Source organism: Anolis carolinensis, chromosome 2 (genome assembly GCF_035594765.1).
Source record: "Anolis carolinensis isolate JA03-04 chromosome 2, rAnoCar3.1.pri, whole genome shotgun sequence".
NCBI classification, from domain to species: Eukaryota; Metazoa; Chordata; class Lepidosauria; order Squamata; family Dactyloidae; genus Anolis; species Anolis carolinensis.
This window is the reverse complement of record NC_085842.1, coordinates 189,637,215-189,663,531: the sequence shown is the minus strand read 5'-3', so window position 1 is coordinate 189,663,531 and position 26,317 is coordinate 189,637,215. Positions and strand designations below refer to the sequence as shown.

The following is a 26,317-nucleotide window of genomic DNA, read 5'->3' as shown; positions in this document are numbered from 1 at the left end:
CTACCTAAAGGTAACCTTTGGATGTTTTTAAAATGGTCCTACACCTATAAGGTTTCTTTTGGGGGGCGGGGGGAAGGGGATATTCTTGGAGTTGTTGTCTGTAATGTTTTTGTCCTGATCTGTGCTGCTTTTCCACATCCCCAAAAGAAATTTAGCTATGAATTTCTGATCTTTTCCAGCAAAAGAGGGCAACATAATCTAACCTCCTAGATTCACCTCTTTCTTGAGTAATTACATCTCAGCTAACAGTGAAGAATGATGCCACTACTTCTTAAACTGTGGGTCCTAACCCCAAATCAGGTCTCCTTAGCTCAGTGTTGGGTCCCTAAAGTTTTGGCAACAGTAAAAAAATCCTGAACATTTCTTAAGCAGCAGTTTTAGACATTTACACATATCTGTTGTGTAGTGTTTGCAGTGCACTCTGCAAAAGATGCTTCGGCTGTACTTCATAAAAAGGAAAATTAGCCTTGCAATAGCCTTTGAGTTTTATACCTGTATACCCGGGGTCACATAAAAATTTCTTGGACTGAAAGGGGTCATGAGTGGAAACGTTTAAGAAAGTTTTGCCTGAAGCACATCCTTTTTCATGGACCATGGTGATCTGGTCATTGTCTCCTTGCCATGAGCCCCATGTGCCACGATGTATTTTCCTCAAGAAAAGCAAGGTGGTTCCCTTTGTTTCAAGCTTTATTCAGACTGCAGAAGTTCAGCCTGTGCTTTGGGTTTTTAGTTTACTCAACTCTTAAGGAATTTTTGCTGCAATGTCAAGAAGGGAGTGATCCCCTTCCTCCAGATGAGCTGATTGCAACTTGATCCTCTGCCCTTTGAGGTGGGGCTTTCCACCTCTGTAACATGTTCTCCTTCCTCTGAGAGATAGAAAATCACACATAAATATGTAAATTGTAAATACGTTTCTGGAGCAGAGCATGTAATCTCTCCCCTAGTTACATGGCAGGTAGGGAGTGTATCCTAGTTCTTCCCAATAGGGACCCCTATGTTTCTGCAATGACAGCTCAGAAGTTCCTCCCTTCTTCTTTTCCCTTTTAGAATTTTCACCTCATTGATTACCATCTAGCTGCATTTATCACAGTGATGCTGGCACGGAGGCTGGTATGGGCCCTCATCTCTGAGGTAAGAATTTTGTAAATATAGTGGCTCCTTCACATCCGCTGGTGTTAGGGGTACAGGAGCCCCAAAATAAGAAAACCCACTTTTTACTTGAAGGAACACCTCTTGAGGAATCTCTTAAGCCCTTCAGCACAACTTTATAGCCAACTTTGCACTGAGGGGTACCTCAAGATTCCTAGAGGAAATGTATTAATTAAATCCATGAATAATATCTGCAAAAGTCAAACCGACAAATTGTGTTCCAGCTGTGTTCCACCCAAATTAATAAATTCATTTTGAATTTTATGTGTGCATACACATGCACGTAAACATGTCCTGTTTTTGTCCACCCACCTTGCAAGTTTTGATGGAGTGAGGGTTATAGCTGCCAGACCAGCTGTAACAGAAGCTGGAAGGAAGTGAGATCTGTTGGGTGAGGCAGCCAAAACAAGCAACAAGTAATTGCCCCAGGGCTGCGACCAAGGGGCAGAGGCCTCAAACACCCTGTGCTTGCAGCAGTACAACAGGCAACAATTCAGTAAGCAACACTTTATTTGAGTCAAGTTTAACAAAATATCAATTCTGATAGTGCCAGCAAAGTGCAAAATTGGAGGAAATCTGGGTGATTTTAGAAAATTTAACTCCAAAACCAAAAATAGACTATGCAAAGACCAGAAGTCTAATCAGGAGAAATGTTATGTTCAAACCGGAAACTGAAATAAATGTAACAACTGACACAGTGCCATGGAACTGACTTTGCTTCAATTTTCAATATTACATTGAAAAGAGAAATAAAATATGACTCAGATCTAGGTTATTTGGCAGACCGCATCTTCTTGTACAAACTTGCCCAGGCCCTGAGATCTTCAGGAGAGGCCCTTCTCTCGGTCCCACCTCCATTTTAAGCTTGGTTGATGGGAACAAGAAAGCGGTCCTTCCTTTTTGGTGGCTGCCCCTTGACTGGAACTCCCCAGAGAATCCAAAATGGCCCCCTCCTAGCAGCAGGCTAAAACCTTTTTATTGAGGCAGGCTTTTAAAGAAGAAGGTTTTTAAGATCGAGTCAGGGGGTGCTGTGGTTTTAGCTTTGAATATGTTTTTAATCCATTTTTATGGATTTAAACTGAACTTTTTAATCCCAATTATATTTAATTTTAATATTTGTATATGTGTAGATTTTAAATTGTACTGATTAGCTTTTAATGTAACACGAGTCTCCTTTGTGGATAGAAAAAGCAGGGTATTAATAAACATTAATAACAACAACAACAGTTGAAAAGTTGGACTTTTGTCATTTTTTCCAGCACTGGTTTATGGCAGGCGTGGGAAATGGACATGTTGTGGAATATGCAGGGAACAAATATGGCTCTGATATTTCTTTGTGTTTGATTTTCCAGGCTTCTCAGGTGGGCACTACCTCGGCGATTCACTATATGGCACTGATCCTGGCACGCCTGGTGCTGCTCACCCTGTGCGGATGGGTGCTCTGCTGGACTCTGGTCAATCTCTTCCGTAGCCATTCTGTTCTCAATCTCCTCTTTCTTGGATACCCGTGAGTATGATTCGCTTTCATTCTGAATATAACAAAGACTTGTCAAAGAGTAAGAAATAATACAAGACATACAAAAGGCGACCATATTGATGAATAGAAAATTGAAAAGGGCCTACAGGTTTCAAAGCTGCTTTCCAAATGGATGTTGCATGAGAATGATGCCTGCTTTATATAAACTCTCCTTTTGATACCAATTCTATGGTAACTCACAAGGTTTCTCTTTTCACCTGGGCAACAATGAAAATGTGGGCTAAACGTATTGCCAGCATTGCAGTTGACTGTTATGGGGGTGATCTTAGCTAAAGAATGAGCCACAGTGGCGCAATGGGTTAAACTCGTGTTCCAGCTGAACTGCTGACCTGGAGGTTGGGTTGCTGACCTGAAGGTTGCCAGTTCGAATCCGCAAGATGGGGTAAGCTCCCGTCTATCAGCTCTATGAGAGAAGCCTTCTAGCAGGATGGTAACACATTTGGGCATCCCATGGGCAATGTCTCTGTAGACGGCCAGAAGCAACTTGCAGTATGTTCTCAAGTTGCTTCTGATGCGATAAAAAAACTAAAGAATTTTAACTTTATTGTTATATTGTATCTTAATGGTATTGAATTTTAATAGGCAATGCCTATTAATTGTTTCATGCAGTACCTTTATAATATTTTATATTGCTTTCCCTTTTATGTTGTTTGATATTGTTGCCTTTTTACGTATTGTATTTGTGTGAATGCAAAATGACCTATGGTCTTGGCTAGTGGTGTCAAATTTGAGACTCTCCAGGTATTTTGGACTTCTAGGAGTTTGAGGCCCAAACATCTGGAGGGACCCAAACTTGATGCCTCTGGTCTAGGCATTAATAAACAAGCTAACAGTAAAATAAATAAATAAATGACTTTGGTACAAAATAGAGATGAACTATGAGAAAGAGTAAGTGTCAATGTTGGTTGAGGAAGAGAGAACATTGAAGTTTCAAAACTTTCAAAAAGTAGGTTTCTCTACTTCTGGTCTTGATGTTTAGCCCTGTAACTAAAAAGGTATTTTCAGGAAAAAGTGGCACAATGAGAATGATCCGGAGGGAAAGAAAGTTGGAGGGATGAGTAGAGAATACAAGCCTGTTGGGACACTCCTGTTGGGCATAGTTATTTGAGCCTATAATCTCACTTTAGTGCCTCTTCTGTTTTTGCAGGTTTGGTGTCTATGTCCCACTTTGCTGTTTCCACCAAGATAGCAGGACACAATCTCTCCCCTCAGACTGCAGTTACTTAATGCAAGATCAGCTGGTGGATGCTAATTCCACAGGGGTCGGCAACCTTGTCAAGCCCAAAGACTTCCTCTCTCTGCTCAGAGAGTCCCTGAAAGAACAATTCAACAACTCTGTGCCCATCCCCACACACAGTTGCCCTTTGTCCCCCGACCTCATTCGCAACGAGGTGGAGTGCCTGAAAGCAGACTTCAATCGCCGAATTAAGGAGGTTCTATTCAATTCCCTCTTCAGTGCCTACTACGTGGCATTCCTGCCGCTGTGCTTTGTGAAGGTAGCTGTTGTCTGACTCCTCCTCCACTGCTATTACTGCTGCTGCCGCCGCCGCCTCCTCCTAAATCATGCCTGTGGATTATTGGCACAATGGATTTCTGGTTAATTCCCCTTTTCTCTGTCTCCCCTTTGGCAGCCTGGATGGAGGAGCGTAACTGCATCTGGAGTGCACTAGTATCGCTCCTGGTTGGCGGATAGGTATTGCCATACATGTAGTGCCCCTGTGGTTTCCCTACTCCTTTTTCTCCACCCCCTCTACTAACCCTGTCCTTTTTCTCAGACAGCTATAACACAATTATATTTTTGTGCTATAACTGAGTACTTGAAGCCAAGTTCAGATCCTGAGAGGACAGTGTTTGGGGTATCTGAGTTAGTGTGATTGGAAAATGGGGGCGGTTGTAAAATCTAAACTCACGAGAAAAGAAGATCCAGATCACTGAAGTGGTGCCTGGTCACAGAAGTCTGGAACTTCCAGAGGCAATTCAGGTTCTCTTTGTTCTCTAATAACAAGATTGCTTGTACTTGTTACGATCATGTCAGTGTGCACCTATTCTAGAGAATTCAATGACTTGGGCATCGCTTGCACAAAGTAATGTGCAGACATTTCACTCATGGCAAGGAGAAAGCATCCCCTCTTTCACTGGCCGTGCAATTCGTAGGCAGCTGCTTAGAGCTGTGGCTGTAGCGCACCCTCTTTCTTTCCTTGCTCTCTGGGATGCTGCCATTAACCTCCTTTCTGGTTTCTTACAGAGCACCCAGTACTACGATATGCGCTGGTCTTGTGAACACCTCATAATGGTGTGGATCAATGCTTTTGTCATGCTCACCACACAGCTGCTTCCTCCCAAGTATTGTGACTTGCTACACAGATCAGCTGCCCACTTGGGCAAATGGCAGAAGCTGGAACATGGTTCGTACAGTAATGCCCCTCAGCATATGTAAGTGTGAACTCAAAACACTTATTTTCTTCTTATTTATTTTTATTAATATCGATATCAGTGGAATAAAACAGGTCCTCTGAAATATTTATATGATTTCCTTATACTGGGTATCTTGAACAAGATATTTTTTATGTTGCGACCTTGTGTTTCTGTTTTCAAATAATTACGTATTCCAATCTGATTTGACGCAGTCTGGTGCGAACATTTTGGGCAGAAAAATAGGATCAGCACAAATAAGGTAGTCAATCAAGTACCCTATATACTTGAGTATAAGCCGAGTTTTTCAGCCCTTTTTTAGGACTGATAAAGCCCCCCTCGGCTTATACTCAGGTGAGGGTCCTGGTTGGCTTATATTCGGGTTGGCTTATACTTGAGTATATATGGCCTTTATTATTTTTCTCTTTAATTATTGGTATTATTACATTTATTATTTCAGTCTGATATGATTATTGTTACATTTATTATTTTACTCAATTTATTATGTTTATTATTTTACTGTATTTATTAGTATTATTACATTTATTATTTTACTCTATTAAAAGGATACATAAGCACATTTACATTGAAGATGAGAATAATAATTTAATCAGAGTTGGACAGTCGTATCTTAAGTTACAGTTTTATGTAAATATTCAAAATATTTAACCTGATGCCTCCATTAATGTAATTTTATTAGTATCTATTTTTATTTCTGAAATTTACCTCTCTCGGCTTATACTTGAATCAATGTTTTCCCAGTTTTTGGTGGTAAAATTGGATGCCTCGGCTTATATTCGAGTCGGCATTATACTTGAGTATATACGGTGCTTTGGAGATTTCCTAGGTAGCCAGAAAAAAATACCCACAGGTCTTGGCATGCTTAAATAATCAGCCCAAAACTGCTGAATACCAGGCCCGGTACATCTTTAACTCTTAGGCAACTAAGAGTTGCCTAAAGAGCGCACCTCAATTTTGAATATGCATATTACAAAAAATGGGTTTGTCCTCAAATATAATGTTCATAACAGCACAGGCATAACACATCATAGCACGCAAGCAGCATGAATGGGTCCATTTGGGAAGTCACACCCCTCCATCAGACTGAGGCTGGGACACTCACCAGCCTCGAACAATTCTCACCTGGCCTTATTCACAAGGCCTTCCAAACTGAGGGGAAGGTTTTGAATGCCAGTTGTGAATGAGGCCAGATGGGAATAGCATGGGACTGAGCCTGGGGTCAGGAGAGAGACTTTGAGGGCCACTCGAGAGGCAGGATTCATGGCTAAGTGAAAGGAACAACTGGATCATCAGCCAAGTGCTGTTGCTCATCTATCAGGCAACACAAAGCCCTCAGACTGCTGCCACCATTAGGAACAGCTTCTCCACACACCCTGCCTCTCGTCTGGGCACTATAGAGACCTGGGTTCCTCTGAGCCTTTTCACACAGGTGTGTGTGTGTGTGTGTGATTCTAATGCATAATTGAATCTAATGCACACTTCAGTTTTGGAAATAGAATTTAGCCACAAATTGTGAGCATTAGATCTGAATAAATGTGGTACATCAAATAAATGCCATATAAATCTTGGATGTTAAAAGAATTCAGTACAACTAAACACATGAAATATAAATAGAAACAGTATAATTAGATTAGATAAGAACACCTATATGATGTCATTTCTGTTATATAGTAATTTTATATTGATGCACTTTCATATTGTACTTAACATTTTGTATGCAAATGGCCTAAGCTATTAATGGTCTATGCATTAATAAACTACTATTTCTGACTAGGCATGCATAGGTTTGAGCTTCTGTTCCTGTCCTTGCACTGCACTTCTGTATGAATTTATGAACAATCCCCACTTCTCCTCTGCCAGTAGAGTGAAAGTTAGAACCAAGGTCACCTGCAGGGGCCCTGCCAGCATCAAACTTGGTGAAGGATATGGGGCTTCTTGTTATTGTAGGCAGCTATTGTTATTGAGTTAGTTATTGTTATTGAGATGACTCAAAGCATCTTTGTTGCCAGTGCCAACCTTCCTTATTAGAGCGGGGGGGGGGGGGGGGGGGAGGACATTTGAACAGTACACAGCAAATAACCAACCTGAACTGGAGTCGGAGAAATTGACAAAGTCTTTTGAGCTCAAAGAAGTTGAGTAAGATGCCTCCAGTCCCTCATCATCTCCAAGCTGGTGGGCAGCTTGTTGAAATTGTGTTGGTTAAACAGGACTAGCGAAAAGCTGCAGAAAAACATGAAGGTTGGGAAGGATCTTTTCTATATATAAAAGTCAAGGTTTTGTCTTTGATGGCCCTTTGTGATGTCACTGGATTGGTTGTTGCATGGCAGTTTGACTCTCTGTCATGTCACTTGGAAAGGAAGGTGACGTGTATGAGGGAAGGAAAAAAGGAAGGAAATTCACAAAGAGAGCCACCATGTAACTGTGGTGAGATAGGCCTTCTCAGAGCTGGAGAAAAGGAAAAGTAGGCAGGCAGTGATCTCAACAACACCCGGCGAGTAATGCCAGGTATATATGCTAGTTATACATATTTCTGAGATGGGTGGCTGAAAAAAAACTAGAAATCAAAGTCAAAGGCACTGCCAAAGTTATAACAGGATCAATTCCATGGATACCAAAAATATTGAAGAATTTCAGTAGAAACTCAAGACACTTGTTTTTTTATATATAATTTTTATTACTTTTTAAAAAATCATTGTTCTAGTTATATATTATAACGTGATAAATTGCGTTTTTAATTCTCAGCCACACGGATAAAACTCTCAAGTACGTAATCCTTGAAAAAAGATTGCATTGTCTCGTACTTTCTATTTTGACTCCCATCGGCATTTTTCAGAGGACTCTTATGTGCAAGTGTGCAAGAGGCAGAGGCATATTTACCAGACACCAAGTTCCACTTAAGTGTGTGGCTTTTGCTTCTGAGTAGACATCCCTCACTTTGGTTTCTTGGCTGCTTTTTGAAATGGCAAAGGCTTATGTATGCAAGCAATTTGTGGAAACAGCTTAAATTGTTTTTTTTTTGGTTTTTTTTAAAATCCTCATTAAATCATATGGCAAGTTAATATTCAGTGAGGTCTCTTAGCTCTTAAGAACAACTGTAAACTCAAACTAGGTTCAAATGAGTGCATTTTTAATAACTCATTTTAACTTTGTTTTTAATTCCGTGTTACTTTGATTGTCTTTTTATTTTTATTTTTTATGTTACTATTTTATGGCTGGGCCAGCATTGTTTTAGTATCCTAGGTTTTGCTGGGGAGGTGAGAAGAGGGCTAGTTAATTCTAACCAATATTGCTGCTACTATATATTTGGGCGGGGAGGGGATAAAGTAAGATTACTTTACTTAGGAGCAGAGGTGAGATAGAATTCCGGGGGAGGGGGGGGGAGGGGGGGAGGGGAATGAGTCTCCATGAGAGTTTTCCTATGAGTTAATCTGAGTGGTTTAGTTGAGTTTTGGAATGTGAATAACGGTAAGTGCAAGTAAGAACGTCCGTTGAAGGTTCTGAACAGTAGAGTTAAGGATTTCTGGGGAAGAAGTCTATGAGAGATCTTAGGAAAGTTAGGTAGGAAAGGAATTTAGGAAGAAAGTGTAGGAAAGTACTGGAAGAACTAGAGTGGTTACAATACGAAGGTTTTTGGAAGTTGTAGGAAAATGAATTTGTTGGAAACCCATATGAACAGTGAACTTTCTCATCTATGTAACCTCATGGGGAAATCGTTCAGTCTCGTTCTAAACTCGAGACATTGAACAAAAAAATAGACCATCTTTTCAAAGGGATTTCCCTCATCATGAAAAATCCTATAAAATATGATCTCCTGAAGAAAGAGGACTTTGTACCTATTAATCTAACTGAAGACAATTGTCTACTGGTCTTGGAGAGGCAGGAGAGGGGAAGGCAAGAATGAACATAAGGTGGAAGAAATTATAGGAATTGAGGACTGTGAGAGCGAGGGAGGGCTTTCTTGTAATCAAAAGGGACAGGAGAGGGCTGAGCATTGGGAAACAGTTCTGAACCTACAAAGGACAATTAGCGATGGAACACCAATTCTTAGATTCAGTCTCTGGATACTTCACGCCAACTTCAACATCTTCTATAAATGAAAAAACTGGTGCTTGAAGTCACAGACCCATTGTTAAATAGAGGTAGATGGACTTCAAGGAGAGCGGTCCAGAAATCTCTGGCTCAAATACTTCTCAAGAGACCAAGAGTAGTCAAGATTGAGACCATCAATTGGCTACATAGAGATTATCAATCGCGGGACCGCTCCACATGTCTTCTCACTACACTTGAAGACAGCTCATTGGTCAAAGAGCTGTTGGCACTTAGACCCTGGCTAAAATCATGGGGCATTAACATTAGAAGGGTATTTGTGGATCTCTTGGTCCCCCCCCCCCCCTTATTGTTAGTGGATCCAATAAGAATAGTGCAGACAGCTCTTCAGACAGGGTCCACCTTTTCCCAGAATTTTGTTTCTAGACCCCTTTATTAACTTCAGTCCCTGCCCAATCTATTTTTCAATCTCACCCACGGACACTCTCCTTGTTTAGCCCTCCTAGTACCCCCACAGAACGGCGGTCACCTATCCCTTCTCTCAATATCACAAGAAACCTCTTCAGCTACCAGCCAAGACAGAATCCTAGGCGGCTCTCCGTTTCTGGAGAGCTGACTAGTGCCCCGAAATGCTAGTTTTATCTGGACTATCTCCCGGGGGGGGGGGGGGGGACACATTGAAAATTTGTGTGGGGGAGGAAGAATGGTGGTCACTATCATCCCAGGGAGAAGTGCAGTAAAGTCCTTGTGACCCTGGAGAAGGATGGGCATGGTAGCCTTCATGACAAACCCTCTGGACTGAAGGTTCTGCTGTTAGATACCAGATCCGTCAATGGCAAAACATGTCATTCAGGACTTGGTCCAAGATGAGGGGGCGGATCTGGCTTGCATCACCGAGACCTGGTTGGATGAGCTGGGCGGGCTAAATCTCGCCCAACTGTGCCAACCAGGTTTTGGAGTGCACCAGCAGGCCAGGCCCGGGGGTGGGGAGGAGGGGTTACGGTGGTCTTTCGGCAGTCCATCTCCCTGGTCACATGCACCATTCTGCAATCTTCTGGTTTTGAGTGTGTCCACCTGTAGGTGGGAACCCAGGACAGCTTGGGGATTCTGCTGGTGTACCATCCACTCCATGATACAGCAGTCTCCCTGCCCGAGTTAGCAGAAGTGGTCTGTAGCCTGGTGTTGGTCTTCCAGCGACTGGAAGTGCTGGGAGACTTTAACATCCATGCAGAGGTCACTTTAACAGGTGCAGCTCAAGATTTCATGATTGCCACGACGACCATGGGGCTGTCCCAAGTAATATCTGGACCCACCCACCATGCAGGACATACACTCAACCTAGTTTTTGTTGCGGACAGTGGAGCGGTTGGAGTGGAAGAGCAAAATATTCTTCCATTGTCATGGTCAGACCACCATCTGATCAGCTTAAAACTTACTGTGACCTCAAACCTCTGCAGGGGTGGTGGACCAATTAAGATGGTCCACCCCAGGAACCTTATGGATCTAGATGGACTACTGAGGTCTCTTAGGGATCTTCCTGCCATAGCGAGATGACCAGGGCAATTGTGTCTATCGCCCCGAACATCCCCTCTTGTTACGTAGAGTTACTCTGGCTCCTTGGTTTTCTGAGGAGTTGGCAGTGATGAAGCGTGCGAGGAGGAGACTAGAGTGCCTCTGGAGGAAAACTTGTGGCGTCTCCCACTGAGCACGGGCTAGAGCTGCAATTAAGGCTTGCTCCGCGGCCTTGCGGGTAGCCAGGAATGCTTTTTCTGGCCGCATAACATCTGCAACTAATAGATCATCACAGTTGTTTTGGGTTGTTGGGGAGCTCCTCCACCCTCCCGAGGTGGGGGAGACCTGAGAACTCGGCAACTCAGTGCAGTGAGTTTGTGCACCATTTTGCAGAAAAAGTCGCTCAGATACGCTCTGACTTGGATACCAGTCTTAATGCAATGCCAAATGAGGTAACTAAGGCACCTGTCTGTCTGATTTTGTGGTATTTGTTTCAGCTTGTTTAACCTGATGACGTAGGCGGGATTCTTGGAGCTGGGAGAGCGACCAGTTGTGCTCTGGACCCTTGCCCTTCCTGGCTAGTCAAACTGGCCAGAGGTGGGCTAGTAGATTGGTTTGTGACTAATAAACGCTTCACTGGTTAAAGGGAAATTGCCATCATGCCTTAAACAGGCGATAGTAAGACCAGTATTGAAAAAGACCTTCCTTGACTCTACTGTTTTAAACAACTACAGACCAATCTCTAACCTCCCTTTTTTTAGGCAAGGTGCTAGAGCGGGTGGTTGTCTCTCAGCTCCAGGGATTCCTAGATGACACCGATGTTTCTAGACCAATCGCAGTTTGGTTTCAGACCTGGGCACATTACTGAGCTTTAGTTGCCTTGGTGGATGACCTCCGCAGGGAACTAGACAGGGGGAGTGTGATCCTGCTGGTTCTCTTTGACATCTCAGCAGCTTTCAATACCATCGATCATGTTATCCTTTTGGGTCGGCTCTCTGGTATGGGTCTTGGGGGCACGGCTTTGCTATGGCTCCAGTCCTTCCCGGAGGGCCGTTCCCAGTTGGTAAAGCTGGGGGACATCTGCTCGGACCCCTGGCCGTTGACCTGTGGGGTCCTGCGAGGTTCCATTCTGTCCCCCGTGCTTTTTAACATCTACATGAAACTGCTGGGAGAGGTCCCAGAGTTTTGGAGTTCGGTGCCATCTCTACGCAGATGACACCCAACTCTACTATTTTCCACCAAAATCCAAGGAAGCCCCTCGGATACTGGACCAGTGTCTGGCCGCTGTGATGGGCTGGATGAGGACGAACAAGCTGAAGCTTAATCCTGACAAGACAGAGGTCCTCCAGGTCAGTTGCACATCGGATCGGGATATAGGGTGGCAACCTGTGCTCAGTAGGGTCGCACTCCCCCTGAAGAGACAGGTCCGCAGTCTGGAGGTCCTCCTGGATTCAGTGCTGACACTTGATGCTCACGTGTTGACGGTGGCCGGGAGGGCCTTTGCACAACTAAAACTTGTGCACCAGCTGCGACTGTACCTCATGAAGTCTGACCTGACCACAGTGGTCCATGCCTTAGTTACCTCTAGATTGGACTATTGCAATGTACTCTACGTGGGGCTGCCCTTGAAGATGGCCCAGAAACTCCAATTGGTCCAGTGAACGGCAGCCAGATTGCTAACTGGAGCGAATTACAAGGAGCGGTCAACCCCCCTGTTTAAGGAACTCCATTGGCTGCCATTCATTTTCCGGTCCCAGTTCAAGGTGCAGGCTATCACCTACAAAGACCTGAACAGTTTGGGACCCGCCTACCTTCGTAATCGCATTTCCCCCACGAAACTGCGCGATCCCTTCAATCTTCAGGGGAGGCCCTCCTCTCGCTCCCGCTTCCATCACAAACACGGCTTGTGGGGATGAGGGAGAAGGCCTTCTCCATGGTGGCCCCCAGCTCTGGAACTCGCTCCCCAGGGAGATAAGGCAAGCACCCACTCAGCCTTCAGAAAGTTTAACAACTTCACTTTTTCAGTGTGCTTTTGAAAACGGAATAACTAATCCCTATATCAGGTTTCATCCCAATGTTTTCCTGATGCACTTTGTCTCATCCCTCAGTTGAGAATGATCTCATTGTTTATCCCACCTCAATTTTCCACTACATGCAGCACTTTATCTATCTACCTCATCCACCAGTTTTACAATTTCCACACATCGCACTTTGGCCCAGCTTGCCTTCGTTAAAACTCTGTAGTTTTATACTGTTTATTACACTATTGTCATTATATTTTGTTTAACTATGTTATTGTATAAGCATTTTTATTGGATGTTGTTGTGTGTCTTGTATGTATTTTAATTTATTTTATTGTAATTGTTTGGGCTTGGCCCCATGTTAGCCGCCCCGAGTCCCTTCCGGGATACAAAAATAAAGTTGTTGTTGTTGCTGTTGCTGTTGTTGTTGTTGTTGTTGTTAGTAGTAGTAGTATTATCCTTACAATGAAGGTCCATCTTCCTGCTTGATTTTTATTCACTTTTATCTAGCCACCTATCCTTCCCTGACAATTCTGTTTCTACAAGTGCTGAAACAAATTCAGCAAATGATTTCCTGCTGATTTGTGTCTAAAAGAGGCCGCCTACCTCTTCTTTAGTTGACAACGCTTCAGCTGTGGGTTTCATGGATTTATCTTTTTTGCTGATCTTTCCAATGTAGGATTCAAAACTTGGTTTAAATACCCTGCTTTAGTTCATCTTCAGCTGTTGCATTCAGATAATTCTTAGAAAATTCCTCATGTGAATATATGAGGCAGAAACATTGACAATTGTTTTTTCAAATAGGTGGTATCACTAGCTGTCCTCTGGATGTTCACTAATAGTCTTTCTTTTCCACAGCTGGTCTGAGAACACAATATGGCCACAGGGGGTGCTTGTGCGGCATAGTCGATGCCTATACAAAGCAGTGGGGCCTTATAATGTAGCAGTGCCTTCAGATGTCTCCCATGCCCGTTTCTATGTAAGTATCGTGTGTGGACTGTGAGAGTGAGGAGCACCTAGGGACCCAGAACTTCTGTATGGAGGGTCCTGACCCATCTGCTACTTTGAGGGAAATACTGTAGTCCTCCTATCTTAAAATATGTGCCTGTTTGTGCTCTTTAGAAGATGGAATTTACTTCACACTCTTTCCTGTTTATTTCCTGCTGGCCAAATATCTCTTTCCATCAGCTTCAGCTGAACATATAAATACAGAGACTTGCCTTAGTTCTGAACATGTACGGACTTGTTTTAAAATACCTTAAAACAGCTGAGGGCCATTTTGTTTACATCCTAGGCCCCATGTACTCAGTCATTGTATAGAAGTCTCTCTTATCCAAATACATCTGCCTCTTGAAAATTTCCATTTAAAAAAAAACAACCTTAGTCGGTTCTATTAAAATATGGATTTGTAGATAATAGAAAGGTGCTTAATAAATAATAATAATAATAATAATCTTTATTCTTATACCCCGCCTCCATCTCCCCGAAGGGAGTCGGGGCGGCTTACATGGGGCGAAAGCCCAGGCAAATACACAAAGAAACATAAAACACATCAAATAATAAAAATCACGCACGAATGAGAATAAGCATAAACATAACAAATAAAATAGCAAAAACATTGGTAAAAAACATAAATTAAAATACAGCAATAGAATCATAGAAACGAACTGGGCAAAAGTGCGCTAAGTGAGTTTTTTAACAGATAAAGTGCTACAAAATCATGGGAGATTTGGAGTGGGGTGGACCCTGTGGTTATATCAGAAAATTAACAAAGCAAAAGGGCAACCAATCAGAAAGTAGACACTGAAACAAAAGTTTATCATGTAGATGGGCAGTTCTTATCCAAAGGCCTGTGTGAAGAGCCAGGTTTTAAGTCTTTTCCTAAATGCAGCCAAGGTGGTAGCTTGCCTAATTTCCCTGGGGAGTGAGTTCCAGAGCCAGGGGCCACCATGGAGAAGGCCCTCTCCCCACCGACCGCGCTTGTGACGGAGGTGGGAGTGAGAGGAGGGCCTCCCCCGACGAACAAAGATTGTGCAGGTTCGTAGGGGGAAATGCGGTCACGAAGGTAGGTGGGTCCCAAACCGTTCAGGGCTTTGTAGGTGATCACCTGCACCTTGAATTGGGTCCGGAAGATGAACGGCAGCCAATGGAGTTCCTTAAACGGGGGTAGACCGCTCCCTGTAATTTGCTCCAGTTAGAAACCTGACTGCCGAGCGTTGGACTAATTGGAGTTTCCGGGCCATCTTCAAGGGCAGCCCCACGTAGAGCGCCTTGCAATAATCCAGCCTAGTGGTAACTAAGGCATGGACCACCATGGCCAAATCAGACTTCACGAGGTAAGGTCACAGCTGGCGCACAAGTTTTAATTGTGCAAAGGCCCTCCCAGCCACCGCGCAGACACCTGGGCATCAAGTGTCAGCGCTGAGTCCAGGAGGACCTTCATGCTGCGGATCTGTCTTCAGGGGGAGTGCGACCCCGTCCAGCACAGGTTGCCACCCAATACCCCAATCGGACATGACTGACCTGGAGGACCTCTGTCTTGTCGGGATTAAGTCTCAGCTTGTTCACCCTCATCCAGCTCATCACAGCGGCCAAGCACTGGTCCAGTATCAAAAAAAGTCTTGCAAAAGTCTAGGTTAGCCGAGTTAAGATACAGTGGTGTTTAAAACTTAAAACTTAAACCACCAGTGTCCTTCTCCTACCATTGTACCACACAAGTTTCATTTTCCCCTCAGGCTTCATTTTTAAGGGATGTGTAAAGGAACATGCAAGATTGCCATAATCTCCAAACCATGTCTAAAGTTGGTTGAGGAGGATCTGGATGGAGTGGGAATTCACTGTTCTATGCATGAATAATTGGGATTGTGGGAGGAAATTAAGCATGTTTTCTTATACTTTTAAGCCAGGGCAGGGGGAGCATGTAGATCTCTAAATGTTGTTGCTTGCAGTGCCCAACTCGCATCATTGGCTGTGATGCCCTGGGCAGATGGAGGATTTGTTCTAGCAGCGCTATCTCCTTTTACCCTCAATGCTGCAGAATCCACATTTGGTTTTGTGTGGAATGTTTTCTTAAGGCTATAATAGAAATGGGAGACATGTCTCCCTCCAGATGTTTGTCTCATCATCCTTAGCCAGTGATACGGGAGGCTGGGTTGCTATTCACTATCATCTGATGAGCCAAATATTTCCCAATCCTGGGAAATAAAGAAGTGGGTATAAAGACGTGTTGTTACAAAAGCCAAGAAGGCAGAGCTCACTGACTGATCTTCTGCTGCAAGACTCAAGCATTTTAGTTAGGCCTCTCGGTAGCATGAACTACCAGCAAAGCAAACTTCTGTGAAAGCTTTTATTTTTCAATTTTTAAAACTTTCAGTAACTAATCACTGGCAACCTGATCCCAGTTCCTTTGAGTCCACAGGGCCACCTGGTCAGGCGCTCTCGGTGGTGCTACAGATTTCCAAAGCCACTGCAGTTGTTCAAAGAAAGGTGTTTACTGTCGAGGTGCTGACTTTTGACACTGATCAAAAACACCTATCTTTACAAGCCTTCCATGTTTTATTTCTCTTACTATCATGAACTATATATCTGTACAGTGCTTCAAAGAACATGCAAGTCTTAAACAATGTTATGGTTGAAGTGATTTCAAGGATTAGTCAAAGTGTGGGGAAAGTGTGGCCTGCCCATGGTTTGTTTTACACACACACTCTGAAACCAACTTGCTGTAAAGGACACTGAAAACAATTTTGCCATTTTTTAGGTTCAGAGGGGGCTTTTTTTTCAATTAGCAAATTGATTTCCAGGTTACTGTTGAAAATATTTACCCAAATGGTTGAGATGACTGGAAATAAGGACAAATTGTTGCTTGCAGATTTTTGTGGAAATTCCAGGGGAATGTGATCCCCTCCAGGTAAAAAAAATTCTGCTGAAAGTGAGTCCACCACCTTCCAGGCAGTAGTTTTTATGGCCAAGTACTGTTCTTACAACCAAGGTCTTCGTGATGCTGAATCGCAATCTCCTTGACTGGGATCTGTACCCAGTGGTTTGTGTCCTATCTCTTGGAGGAGCAAAAAGCTTGCTTCATCTTCTCAATGAATATTTGGGCACTTTATTAACTTCACCAAATCACTGAAAATATTAATAATCCAATCCCCAGCATGTATGTTCAGAAGCAAACTATTTCAGTTGGCTTTATCCTGAAGTGTGGGTAAGTTTGTAGCCATTCAGAGCAACCAGCACAAGCTTATTCTGAAATATAAAGAGCTATTTTTTCTTGTACATGTCTTCCATTGCAAAACCCCAGAGCCACTGTCATTTAGAACCAGGAGTTAAATGTACCCTAGTTTAGCTGAGGCTGCAGGAGTGTAACATTTTGCTTTTCCACTTGTGTTGGTGAGTTTGTTGTCCACTGAAACAGATTGGTGATCTAATTGCTTGTTTCCTTCCCTCTTGCAGTTCCTCTTTCACCATCCATTACGGCTCCTCAACCTGCTGATTCTCATTGAAGGCAGTGTAGTCTGCTATCAGCTCTACTCTCTGCTTCGCTCAGAGAAGTGGAACCACACGCTCTCCATGGCCCTGATACTGTTCTGCAACTACTATGTCTTATTTAAACTCCTGCGGGACCGGATAGTATTAGGCAGAGCATACTCTTATCCTCTCAGTAGCTATGGGTTGAAAGCCCACTAGCTCATTCTCTGAGGAAGGGAAGGATATTTTCATACAGTTCTATTTTTTTCTTGCAGCTGTTTATAAATATTTAAAAATATTTTATATTTTGTATACTACTGTTTTTGTGGGGAGGGGAAGGGCCAAGTGGCAATTAAATGTCGCTTTATAAACAAGGTGTTATTTTATATATGAAAATCATTGTGTATATACTGTATATCAATATATCTATGTGAAGCAAGAGGACTGTATGTGTGGTCACTCCATCTATTACAGAGTTTACTATCAGTTTTATATAAACACAATCCCTTTTTTGTTCATGGCTTTACATGAAGACATATTCCAGAACAAGAAATATACAATCAGTCCTCCATATTCCATAACCGCAGATTGAACCAAAATATTTGGAGAAAAAATTCCAAAAAGCAACTGTTGATTTTGATGTGTAGGCATACCTTGCTGGATCATTTCACAGATCCTTAGGTTCTCTCTGGCACTCATTTGAGTTGTTCACCATTTTATATAAGAGATGTCATTTTATACCCTTGCAAATAATGGGACTTCAGCATCCATGGATTTTGGTATCCACAGGAGGTTCCAGAACTGGATACCGAGAACCCATCACACACTATCGTTGTCGCAAGGTGCCTACCATGTTTTCCCGAAAATGAGTGTCTTATATTAAGTTTTGCTCTTAAAGACGCGCTAGGTCTTATTTTTCAGGGGATTTCTTATTTTGCTCTGCCACCATCGAGGAAGGCGTGTGCGGCACAAAAGAGGGAAAAGTGTGTGCCTTTCCCTCCTTCACACCACACATGCCTTCCTCGGCAGAGGAGGGAGCCGCTGCAGCCACCGAGGAAGGTGAAGGAGGAGGAAAAGGTGTGCACCTTTCCTTCCTCCATCACCTTCCTCAGCAGAGGTCGCCACTGCAAACCTTCCTTGGTGGAGCTGCTGCCGTGGAAGGCGAAGGAGGGAAAGGCACATGCCTTTCCCCCCTCCTTCGCGCCACATGAGTCTTCCTTGGCGGCGGCGGTTCCCTCCTCTAAGTCTTACTTTTGGGGGGATGTCTTGTATTTGGCAATTCTCCAAAAACTTCTACTAGTTCTTATTTTCAGGGGATGTCTTATTTTCAGGAAAACATGGTAGGATGTTCAGTTTGCACATAACTAAAAGGCAGGAAAGTAGTAGAAAGGACTATGACTGTATCTAATTTACAAACACATGGTACATTTTTAGGTGAAAGAGCAGCAGATTGCTTTTTAGATCTAAATTGCTGTAAGGACATCCACCACATTTTGCCCCCACTATAAGGGCTAAGGAGTGTGATTAAGCCTTACCCTTCTCATAGGTGCTAATGTATTCCTTCTGTTTAATACCCAACCCAACTCCTGGTTGTGTTTCTTCCAATAGAGCATAGTAAAATGTCAAGTACTGTAGTTGAAAACAGTTCTCATCTAGACATTGTAAAAAGCGTACAGAAATCCAATCATACCTGAGATGGCAGCTTAATCAAAAGCTATGTACACGTTTAAAAATTGTCTCTTTAAAAAAATCAAGAAGAGCTGGATCTTTGTAAACTAAGTAAATAGTCTCAAGCATTCAACTGTAGAGAAGGTGTTCAAGCATTGTTTCTGAGTCAGTCTTGCATTGACCTAGATGTAGGAACAACTCTTTTAATTAATCATATACTGAACAGTTTTGTATATTCAGACATGCAGAGATCCTGTGAATTTGTTTGACTATAGGATCATGCTGCACACAGGTGTCCAAAACAAGAAGGGTTTTACTGGTCAGCAGGCTCTGACGTCCACACTTTCATAGCTGAATACATCAGGTGTTTATATGATAGGACAAAGAAACTAGACTGTAAATGTCAAGATGAAACTTCTCTCAATTCTGGGGCTATTGGACTACCAGTGGATCGAGTAGTGTTAGTTTCTAAAGCCCAGCATAAGCATGTCTCAAGTGCCTAGTAGACCTTATTTGACATGGAAGGTTACGCCTTGCATTGCCCTGCCCTGTTATCACAATATTATGACGACTGCAAACAAAGAGGGCAACATTTGGTGGGGAAAGTGAACCTGATGAATATCCATAATTGCTCAAACATGATTTCTAAGAAATACTTCCAAGCCTTAATTGTTCCCGATTACATTTTCTTGCTCAGACTAATTTGAGTACAATATTTACATGGCTGGCTCTACCTTTTATTCCTTTAATTAAGTGTATATAAGTGTGTAAAACCTTTAAAACAGGCATGGACAGTGTTGCTTTTTGTGACTGCATAAGCCCCCCTCCAAAATCTGAAATTTGCCAGAGTTGCAGTTTAGAAAGACACAAACCACAATTAGAAGTTGAAGTTAGGATCTTCATCCAATTTAATGTTTCAATGCATGTGAAAACTGGTCTCTTTAGTGTCCACAGCCCCCCCCCCTAGTTTAGAGGCACATCCAACATAAAGCTAGTGCTTTATTACTTCACTGATCAAGAGACATTTCTGAAAGCCCAAGGTTTTAAAATGGGTGAAAATACAAATTAACCCCTGCACCTCTGAAAACTAAAGCAAAAATATATTTGGAAATAGTTCAGCCAGAATCTTGAATTCTGAGTACATTGACCATGCCCTAAAAGGGGTGAGTATTACAAATGCACATTTTCCATTTCTTCCCATCAGTGTAAGTAAAGTTAACCTTTATACGCACAGTCCAATATACTTTAGGAAAAAAATTCTTCAAAGGCAAGCTGTAATCTGGTATCTTGAGAAAAGACAAGTATTCTTCGTTGAAAAGAAAAAAAAATTCTGTGTTGGGATCTGATACTACTCATTTTTCTTCATTGGCATAGGGTCGTTGATTTTATGGCAATTTGGTTGATTCATTTGGAACAGAAGGACAACTCTAGGTACTCAAAGCTCTACAGTTTTCCCAGTGTTTTCTTTAAATTGTCAGCCCTTGAAATAAAATCCTTTCTGTTCTACACAAGAAATCATGTATTGACAGCACTATGGGGCAGACAGGATTAGTTGTTGAATACAAGAGACAAGTTTTCAAAACTATCTTCCAGAAATAATGAAAGTGGACAAACTCTTTGCTACCTATGAGCCTGTGCAAGATCCAGTAGTATTTATGCCAGACATGATTGGCATAAGATCTGTAACCAGCCAAAATAAAGGTTTTACTTTCCTTAATAAGTTACTGTTTCATATATGCTTTTTATAAAATCTCCTGTCGTAAGTCACTCAGACTGTAAGAATAATCTCTTTTTGGTCTGCATCAAGCTTTCAATCCTGTAGCTAGTCCTGTTACCCAAGAATGTCATAATAAATAGCTGGTTTTGCTATTGTGTCATGAAATTTCTCCAGCTTCAAGCCAATCCGAAACAGCAATGCTTCATCCCACCACTTTGCCATAATCTGAAAACAAAAGATATACAGCATGAGAAAGAATGCAGAGAGAAATAATTAAGACATGGTCAGATCATTTGCACTCTGGCTGGAAAGAAATGAGGATAGTTTTTACTCTTAATGTTTGTATGTTTCAACTACAGGTTGAATTTCTATCTAAAATGCTTTGGACCAGATATTTTTCAAAGTTTGGAATACCTATATTCGCATATACATAGTGAATGAGTAATTGGGAGAAAGGAGGTGAGTCACACATCCACCAAGGAGCCTCTCCGCTACTGACAGAAACTGGACAGGGAAAAGGGAAGTAGGAATCACACAAGAACACTATGAAGAGCAGATTCCCAGGCATTTCCCCAACTGTCAGCATTTTCCACACTCTGAGCAAAGTAGCCAGAAAGGGAGGTTTTTAAAAATTCTCTTGAGGATGGATACATGCAGCAGTCAACAGAATCAATCTGCAATGATCCTCTGGGTTGCTTCCAGGAATGCTCACCCCACTACAAACTACTATTGGCCAGTGGAAGGTGTGCACAGAAGTGTCCCCTTCACTTTTGCGCTTTCTTACTCCTTGAGGACAAAATCAATGGACACTGAATATGTGACTAGCCCCCTTTCCCCAAAGGTGGAAATGAGCAACTGGCAGGAAAAAAGATGTGTGTAAGTGGAGTATCTCAGATTTCTGGATAAGAGAGACTCAACATGTATGTTTCGTTGTATATGCTGCCTTATGGTAATCTATTATTCCTGCAGTCTGGGAGTAAGGTGGGGTATAAATAAATGTGTGGAAGGACTGCAGGAAGACTGAGCAACTAATGATTGCTTGAAAGAACTGGATGCAGACTGTAGGGATGTCAAACTCATTTCTTTGTGGTCTCTGAAATTGCACATATGGTATTACCTGCAGTCAGTTCAAGATCTAGAAAGTAAGATACAGTAGAGTCTCACTTATCCAACATAAACGGCCCGTCAGAATGTTGGATAAGCAAAAATGTCTGTTGGACCCAGACATTAGCGAATGCCGCCAACTGGGATCTAAACAAAGGAGGGCCCGAACATGCTGTACAGCATCAAAAATTTGTTTAACGAGAAAAAACTGCAGTGGTGGTTAAGGAGTCCAGCGAGGCAGAAAATGTGGCCAGAGTGTCCGTGGAAAAAAGAAGGCTGGGATCCAGGCTCTGGGATGAAAGTGCGACATCAAAGACGCTGCTTGGCTCCCCCTAGTTACTTTGGCTTACCCTGGTAGCCCTGAGGTCAGTTCTTAACCCCTTAAGGCTGCTTCCACCTGGCCTGGAATCTAGTATTTGTAGGATTGCATGGCCTAGCTACCATATTATAATTATTACCAAAGTTCCTATGGTAGTATGGAACAGTTGGTTGCCAACGCATTTTCTGCTGGCTGTGAGGCTGTGCTGCACAACCGTACTTATGTGCAGCCTGACATATCTCCTGTCCATGTTTATCATCAGTCTCTGAGTTAAAAAGGCCATCATCATGCATGGGCAGATCTTCAGCCAAATCACAGCCTTCCTCAGATAAGGTTGATGACAGAAGCTAGGCACAGCAGCGAATGGAGGTGGCTGTAGCAAATAGTTTCCCAGCAGACTGCCAGGTGCTTTGCGAAATCTTTTTGAAGCTTGGCTAGAGAGATGGCCTCTGCCTGGAAAGCTTTGGGCAAACGCTGGTCCTCTTGGAGCAGACGGTCTAGGTAATGTGCAATCTTCACACACAAAAAAGATTGATATTTGGTTCTGGGGCCTCAGGTGTGGAGGGCCGGCATTGGAGGCGAGCCCTACAGATCCCGGGCAGTCTGTAGAGGGAGCGCAGACAACGTAGCTGAGGCAGGGATTGGAGCACTACCTTCTGCTTGCTGCATCCCTACAAAGGGCTGTGGCTGTGCCTCACCAACAGGAGGGAGGGGTGCCTGATCCCCCAAGGTACAAACAGTAGCTGCCACTAGGGGCGGTGCAGCGCTTTCCATGTACTGCTTGCCTGACAGTATAATAACAGAAGTGCTTATTGCTGCCATTTGGGCAGTTTAAGCTTCTCCAACGGGGTTTCGCACCCAAAAGCAGGCTCCCGAGGCCTGTCCTTTTTAGATTTCTTTTTACTGGTCACCGGATTCAGAGAGGAGACAGCCAGAGGTAAGGAGTTCTCTCCCATTTCCAATGCCTCTGTGGCTGGAAGGGTGGGAGGCCTCACTGGGGTGAGTGAGGGCAGGAGAGCCTGCTCATAACAGGGCAGCTTTAAGTCTTGATTCCCAGTTCTTCCTCGATTGAGGAGTAAATCCCATATGAAGTAAAGTCTCACTTATCCAACATAAACAGGCCGGCAGAACGTTGGATAGGCGAAAATGTTGGATAATAAGGAGGAATTGAGAAAAGCCTATTAAACGTCAAATTGCGTTATGATTTTTCAAATTAAGCACCAAAACATCATGTTTTACAACAAGTCTACCACTTGTTTGGGAGTGTGGCTGCACTTGTGTTGTTGTTGGGCGTGTTGACCCGCTCTGGATCCAGGCGGGAGGCAAACTGCATTGGATGATACAGAAGGCTGGATAAGCGAAGGTTGGATAAGTGAGACTCTACTATAGATGGAACAATGCCCTTCTCCCAAGCATAACAGGCAAGTGTGGTGCCTATCGTTATCCGGGATCTTGCTGGAGCAAGAGGTACACCTCTTTATAAAGTAGTAGCTGACATTTTACAAGGGCAATAGAGTAAACTACTTATCCAGAGACAGTTCAAAGTCAGGAATGGAGAGACAAGGTAATCAGAGAAACAGTCCAGGTCAAAACATACAAGAAGGCAGATTAGAGTCAGTCCAAGTCACTGACAGTAAGGGCAGTCCAAAAGAACAGAGCTAGTTAGAGCCAAGATTCCTTAGCAGCTGACACAGCAATGAATGAAAGGAACTGGGGGAGTAGCCCCTCCCACTGGCTATATATACTCTTTATGGGGAGAATGGGTGGGGCTATCGCCTAAAAATGTCAAAAAGATCTCTAGAAGATTCCAAAGCTGTAGGCACAAGCACAGGAAATACCATATGTGCGATTTCACAGTTCACAAGGGAGAATTGAGGTGAACTCTTGTGAAGTCTCTGGGAAATAGGGCGGAATATAAATAAAGTCATATATATTATGAGAACAGGGGCACAAACAGCAAGACAAACATCTTCCCTATGCTATCCAAAACTAGTATTTATCTATCTCTGGAGTTGCACTTAAAAAGGCACCTGTTCCAACTTCAAATCAACTTAAGAACCAACCTATAAAATCTATCTTGTTCATAACTCGGGGACTGCCTGTATACTTTGGCTATCTGTCCGCTTTAGCAAAGCACTCTTTCTTTTAGCACAGAATAGACCATGTGAATAAGAAAGCAAGTGCCAACTGCTGAGGATCAGTGAAAAAAGTAATAGTTACCTGAAGGCTGATGGGAAGGCCTGAAACAGTATATCCAATTGGCACTACTAGTGCTGGAATGCCTGTCAAGTTGGCCAGCTGCATGTACCTGCAATGTTCAAAGAAGAAGTTACTTGTTCCCCACTGCCTGGAAAATTCTAGAGAAGATGCTGTGACTCCCTGCAGACTATGAGCACAGAAATTTTTTATTTACACGAGGAAAGATTTTAAATGCTGTAATACAATGAGGTTCAGTTGTCAGTAACTGTCAGATACAGGTTTACTCTAGGAAAAAAAGTTTGCAAAAATATTAGAAACTTTATTTAAGGGAACAAAGTAGCATGTTCTATCATGGACATTTGCAAATCTAATATTTAAAGGTAGCACAATTCAAGTAATATATGGGCTTCTACCCTATTTGTCGACAAGCAGCTACCATACCTCTTGCACAGACTTTCCCTCACACTGACATAGTTACCGATAAATATTTTCTCCCATAAGAGCAATCTTTGAGAGTGCCATAGATAATTCTTTGCTAATGACAATTTTCTCACGAAGCCTTCACTAAAGCAAATAATATCAACATGCTTAAAAACATGAAAACACCCATCATTCAGTGTATAGATGCATAGCTTTATAAGCAGATACACAAATAACTGACAGAGAGATACAACATTATGCTCAAGAAAACATGGCAGGACTTAAGCTCCTGTTATGAACTCATGATTCAACAAATTGATACAGAAATAATTACAGTAGAGTCTCACTTATCCAACATAAACGGGCCGGCAGAACGTTGGATAAGCGAATATGTTGGATAATAAGGAGAGATTATGGAGAAGCCTATTAAACATCAAATTAGGTTATAATTTTACAAATTAAGCACCAAAACGTCATGTTATACAACAAATTTGACAGAAAAAGTAGTTCAATATGCAGTAATGCTATGTAGTAATTACTGTATTTACGAATTTAGCACCAAAATATCACGATATATTGAAAACATTGACTACAAAAATGCGTTGGATAATCCAGAACGTTGGATAAGTGAGTGTTGGATAAGTGAGACTCTACTGTACTTCAAACTTAAAAGGGAGCTAGACCAAACCAACACAAGTTCATAAATGTCCCAAGTATCTAGCAGCCACTACTGAATTTAGCAGATTCAGATTTGGAAACAATTATACTGAAAGCTTAGCCTCAGCGCTGCTGCTTTATACCTATTCTCCCGACTTTACTTTGAACAGCACACGGTCTTCTTACCTCATGGTCTGGAGAGTTGTTTGAACATCGCTACATCCTGATAGGAGATCAGAGCTCTGGATTTCTGGGGCACAACATGCAGTTCCTTGCACAAGAGAAAAAGCATATTGTAATGTCAAAAGTCACAAGCATTAATAATAATAATAATAATCTAAACTGACTTCAGAACTTTCTGAAAACTAAAATGGGATAAAATACATTCAAGTAATAAGATACTTAAATTTCAGTAAGTATGATTTAACAGAATATTGACAACTAATTGTTTAGATGCAGAGAATTACCGGGATAAATGGAACACTGTGCTAAGTGCCCACTCAGTTTGACAAAGGATTTCCAAAACTTGGATGTGAATTGGGGGCCTTGATCTGATATGATGCATTCTGGGCACTTATGCAGTCTAAAAATGTGATGCAAAGACAACTTAGCCAGCTCCAGCACAGAAGGAAGTCTCTTGAGGGGCACAAAATGTGCCTGCTTAGAAAATAAAGTCAATTATAGTCCATTTGGTGTTATATCCGTGACTGTCAGGCAGTTCAATGATGAAATCCATAGCAATATAGCAATGGCTGGGTTGGGCTTGCCACCAGCTGCAACAACCCCATAGGCTTGCCCAGCTTCTGCTTGGCCTTGGCGCACATGGAACACTCATGTACATAGTCCTTGACATCCTTGCACATGGTAGGCCAGAACTGGCAAGAAAGTAGCCTTAGGGTTTTTGTAAATCAAAAATATTCAGAGACCTTTGCATCATGGGACTGGGCCAAGATTTTCCCTCAGAGAGCTAAGGGCACATAATACTTTGATCCATAAGTCCACAAGACCTCCTGTTGAGTTAGCTCCCCTTTATGAGACTGAAGCCAGTCGTCCCCCTGCGCCACCTC

General features: G+C 42.6%; 2 protein-coding genes and 1 long non-coding RNA gene across 7 annotated transcripts in view; 1 reads left to right on the top strand and 2 right to left on the bottom strand.

The window, feature by feature from the left end:
• Window positions 1–17,605, top strand: part of tmem39a (transmembrane protein 39A) — a 44,263-nt gene extending 26,658 nt beyond the window's left edge. For both annotated transcript variants that reach the window (XM_008103847.3, XM_003216800.4), the window contains exons 4-9: window positions 1,048–1,131; window positions 2,502–2,656; window positions 3,834–4,182; window positions 4,932–5,119; window positions 13,558–13,678; window positions 17,152–17,605. In XM_008103847.3, the coding sequence (XP_008102054.1) occupies window positions 1,048–1,131; window positions 2,502–2,656; window positions 3,834–4,182; window positions 4,932–5,119; window positions 13,558–13,678; window positions 17,152–17,385 (1,131 nt within the window). In that variant the 3' untranslated portion in view covers window positions 17,386–17,605. The remainder of the gene's footprint in view (window positions 1–1,047; window positions 1,132–2,501; window positions 2,657–3,833; window positions 4,183–4,931; window positions 5,120–13,557; window positions 13,679–17,151) is intronic.
• Window positions 2,597–7,481, bottom strand: LOC134296424 (uncharacterized). Of its 2 annotated transcripts, none has more exons than XR_010003159.1 (2): window positions 7,204–7,481; window positions 2,597–2,678 (listed from the first exon to the last, which is right to left on the bottom strand). It is a non-coding gene; the product is annotated as an uncharacterized LOC134296424 (long non-coding RNA). The 2 variants fall into 2 exon arrangements; XR_010003158.1 differs by lacking the exon at window positions 7,204–7,481 and adding an exon at window positions 4,597–4,937.
• A 2,106-nt stretch (window positions 17,606–19,711) lies between the features above and the next one.
• LOC103277749 (uncharacterized) overlaps window positions 19,712–26,317 on the bottom strand; it is an 84,597-nt gene continuing 77,991 nt past the window's right edge. For 2 of the 3 annotated variants that reach the window (XM_062971368.1, XM_062971369.1), the window contains exons 18-20: window positions 25,437–25,521; window positions 24,195–24,282; window positions 19,712–20,776 (exon numbers count right to left, since the gene is read on the bottom strand). In XM_062971368.1, the coding sequence (XP_062827438.1) occupies window positions 20,666–20,776; window positions 24,195–24,282; window positions 25,437–25,521 (284 nt within the window). In that variant the 3' untranslated portion in view covers window positions 19,712–20,665. Of the gene's footprint in view, window positions 20,777–24,194; window positions 24,283–25,436; window positions 25,522–26,317 lie in introns of those variants that run through there. The other variant, XR_010003157.1, reaches the window with a different exon arrangement.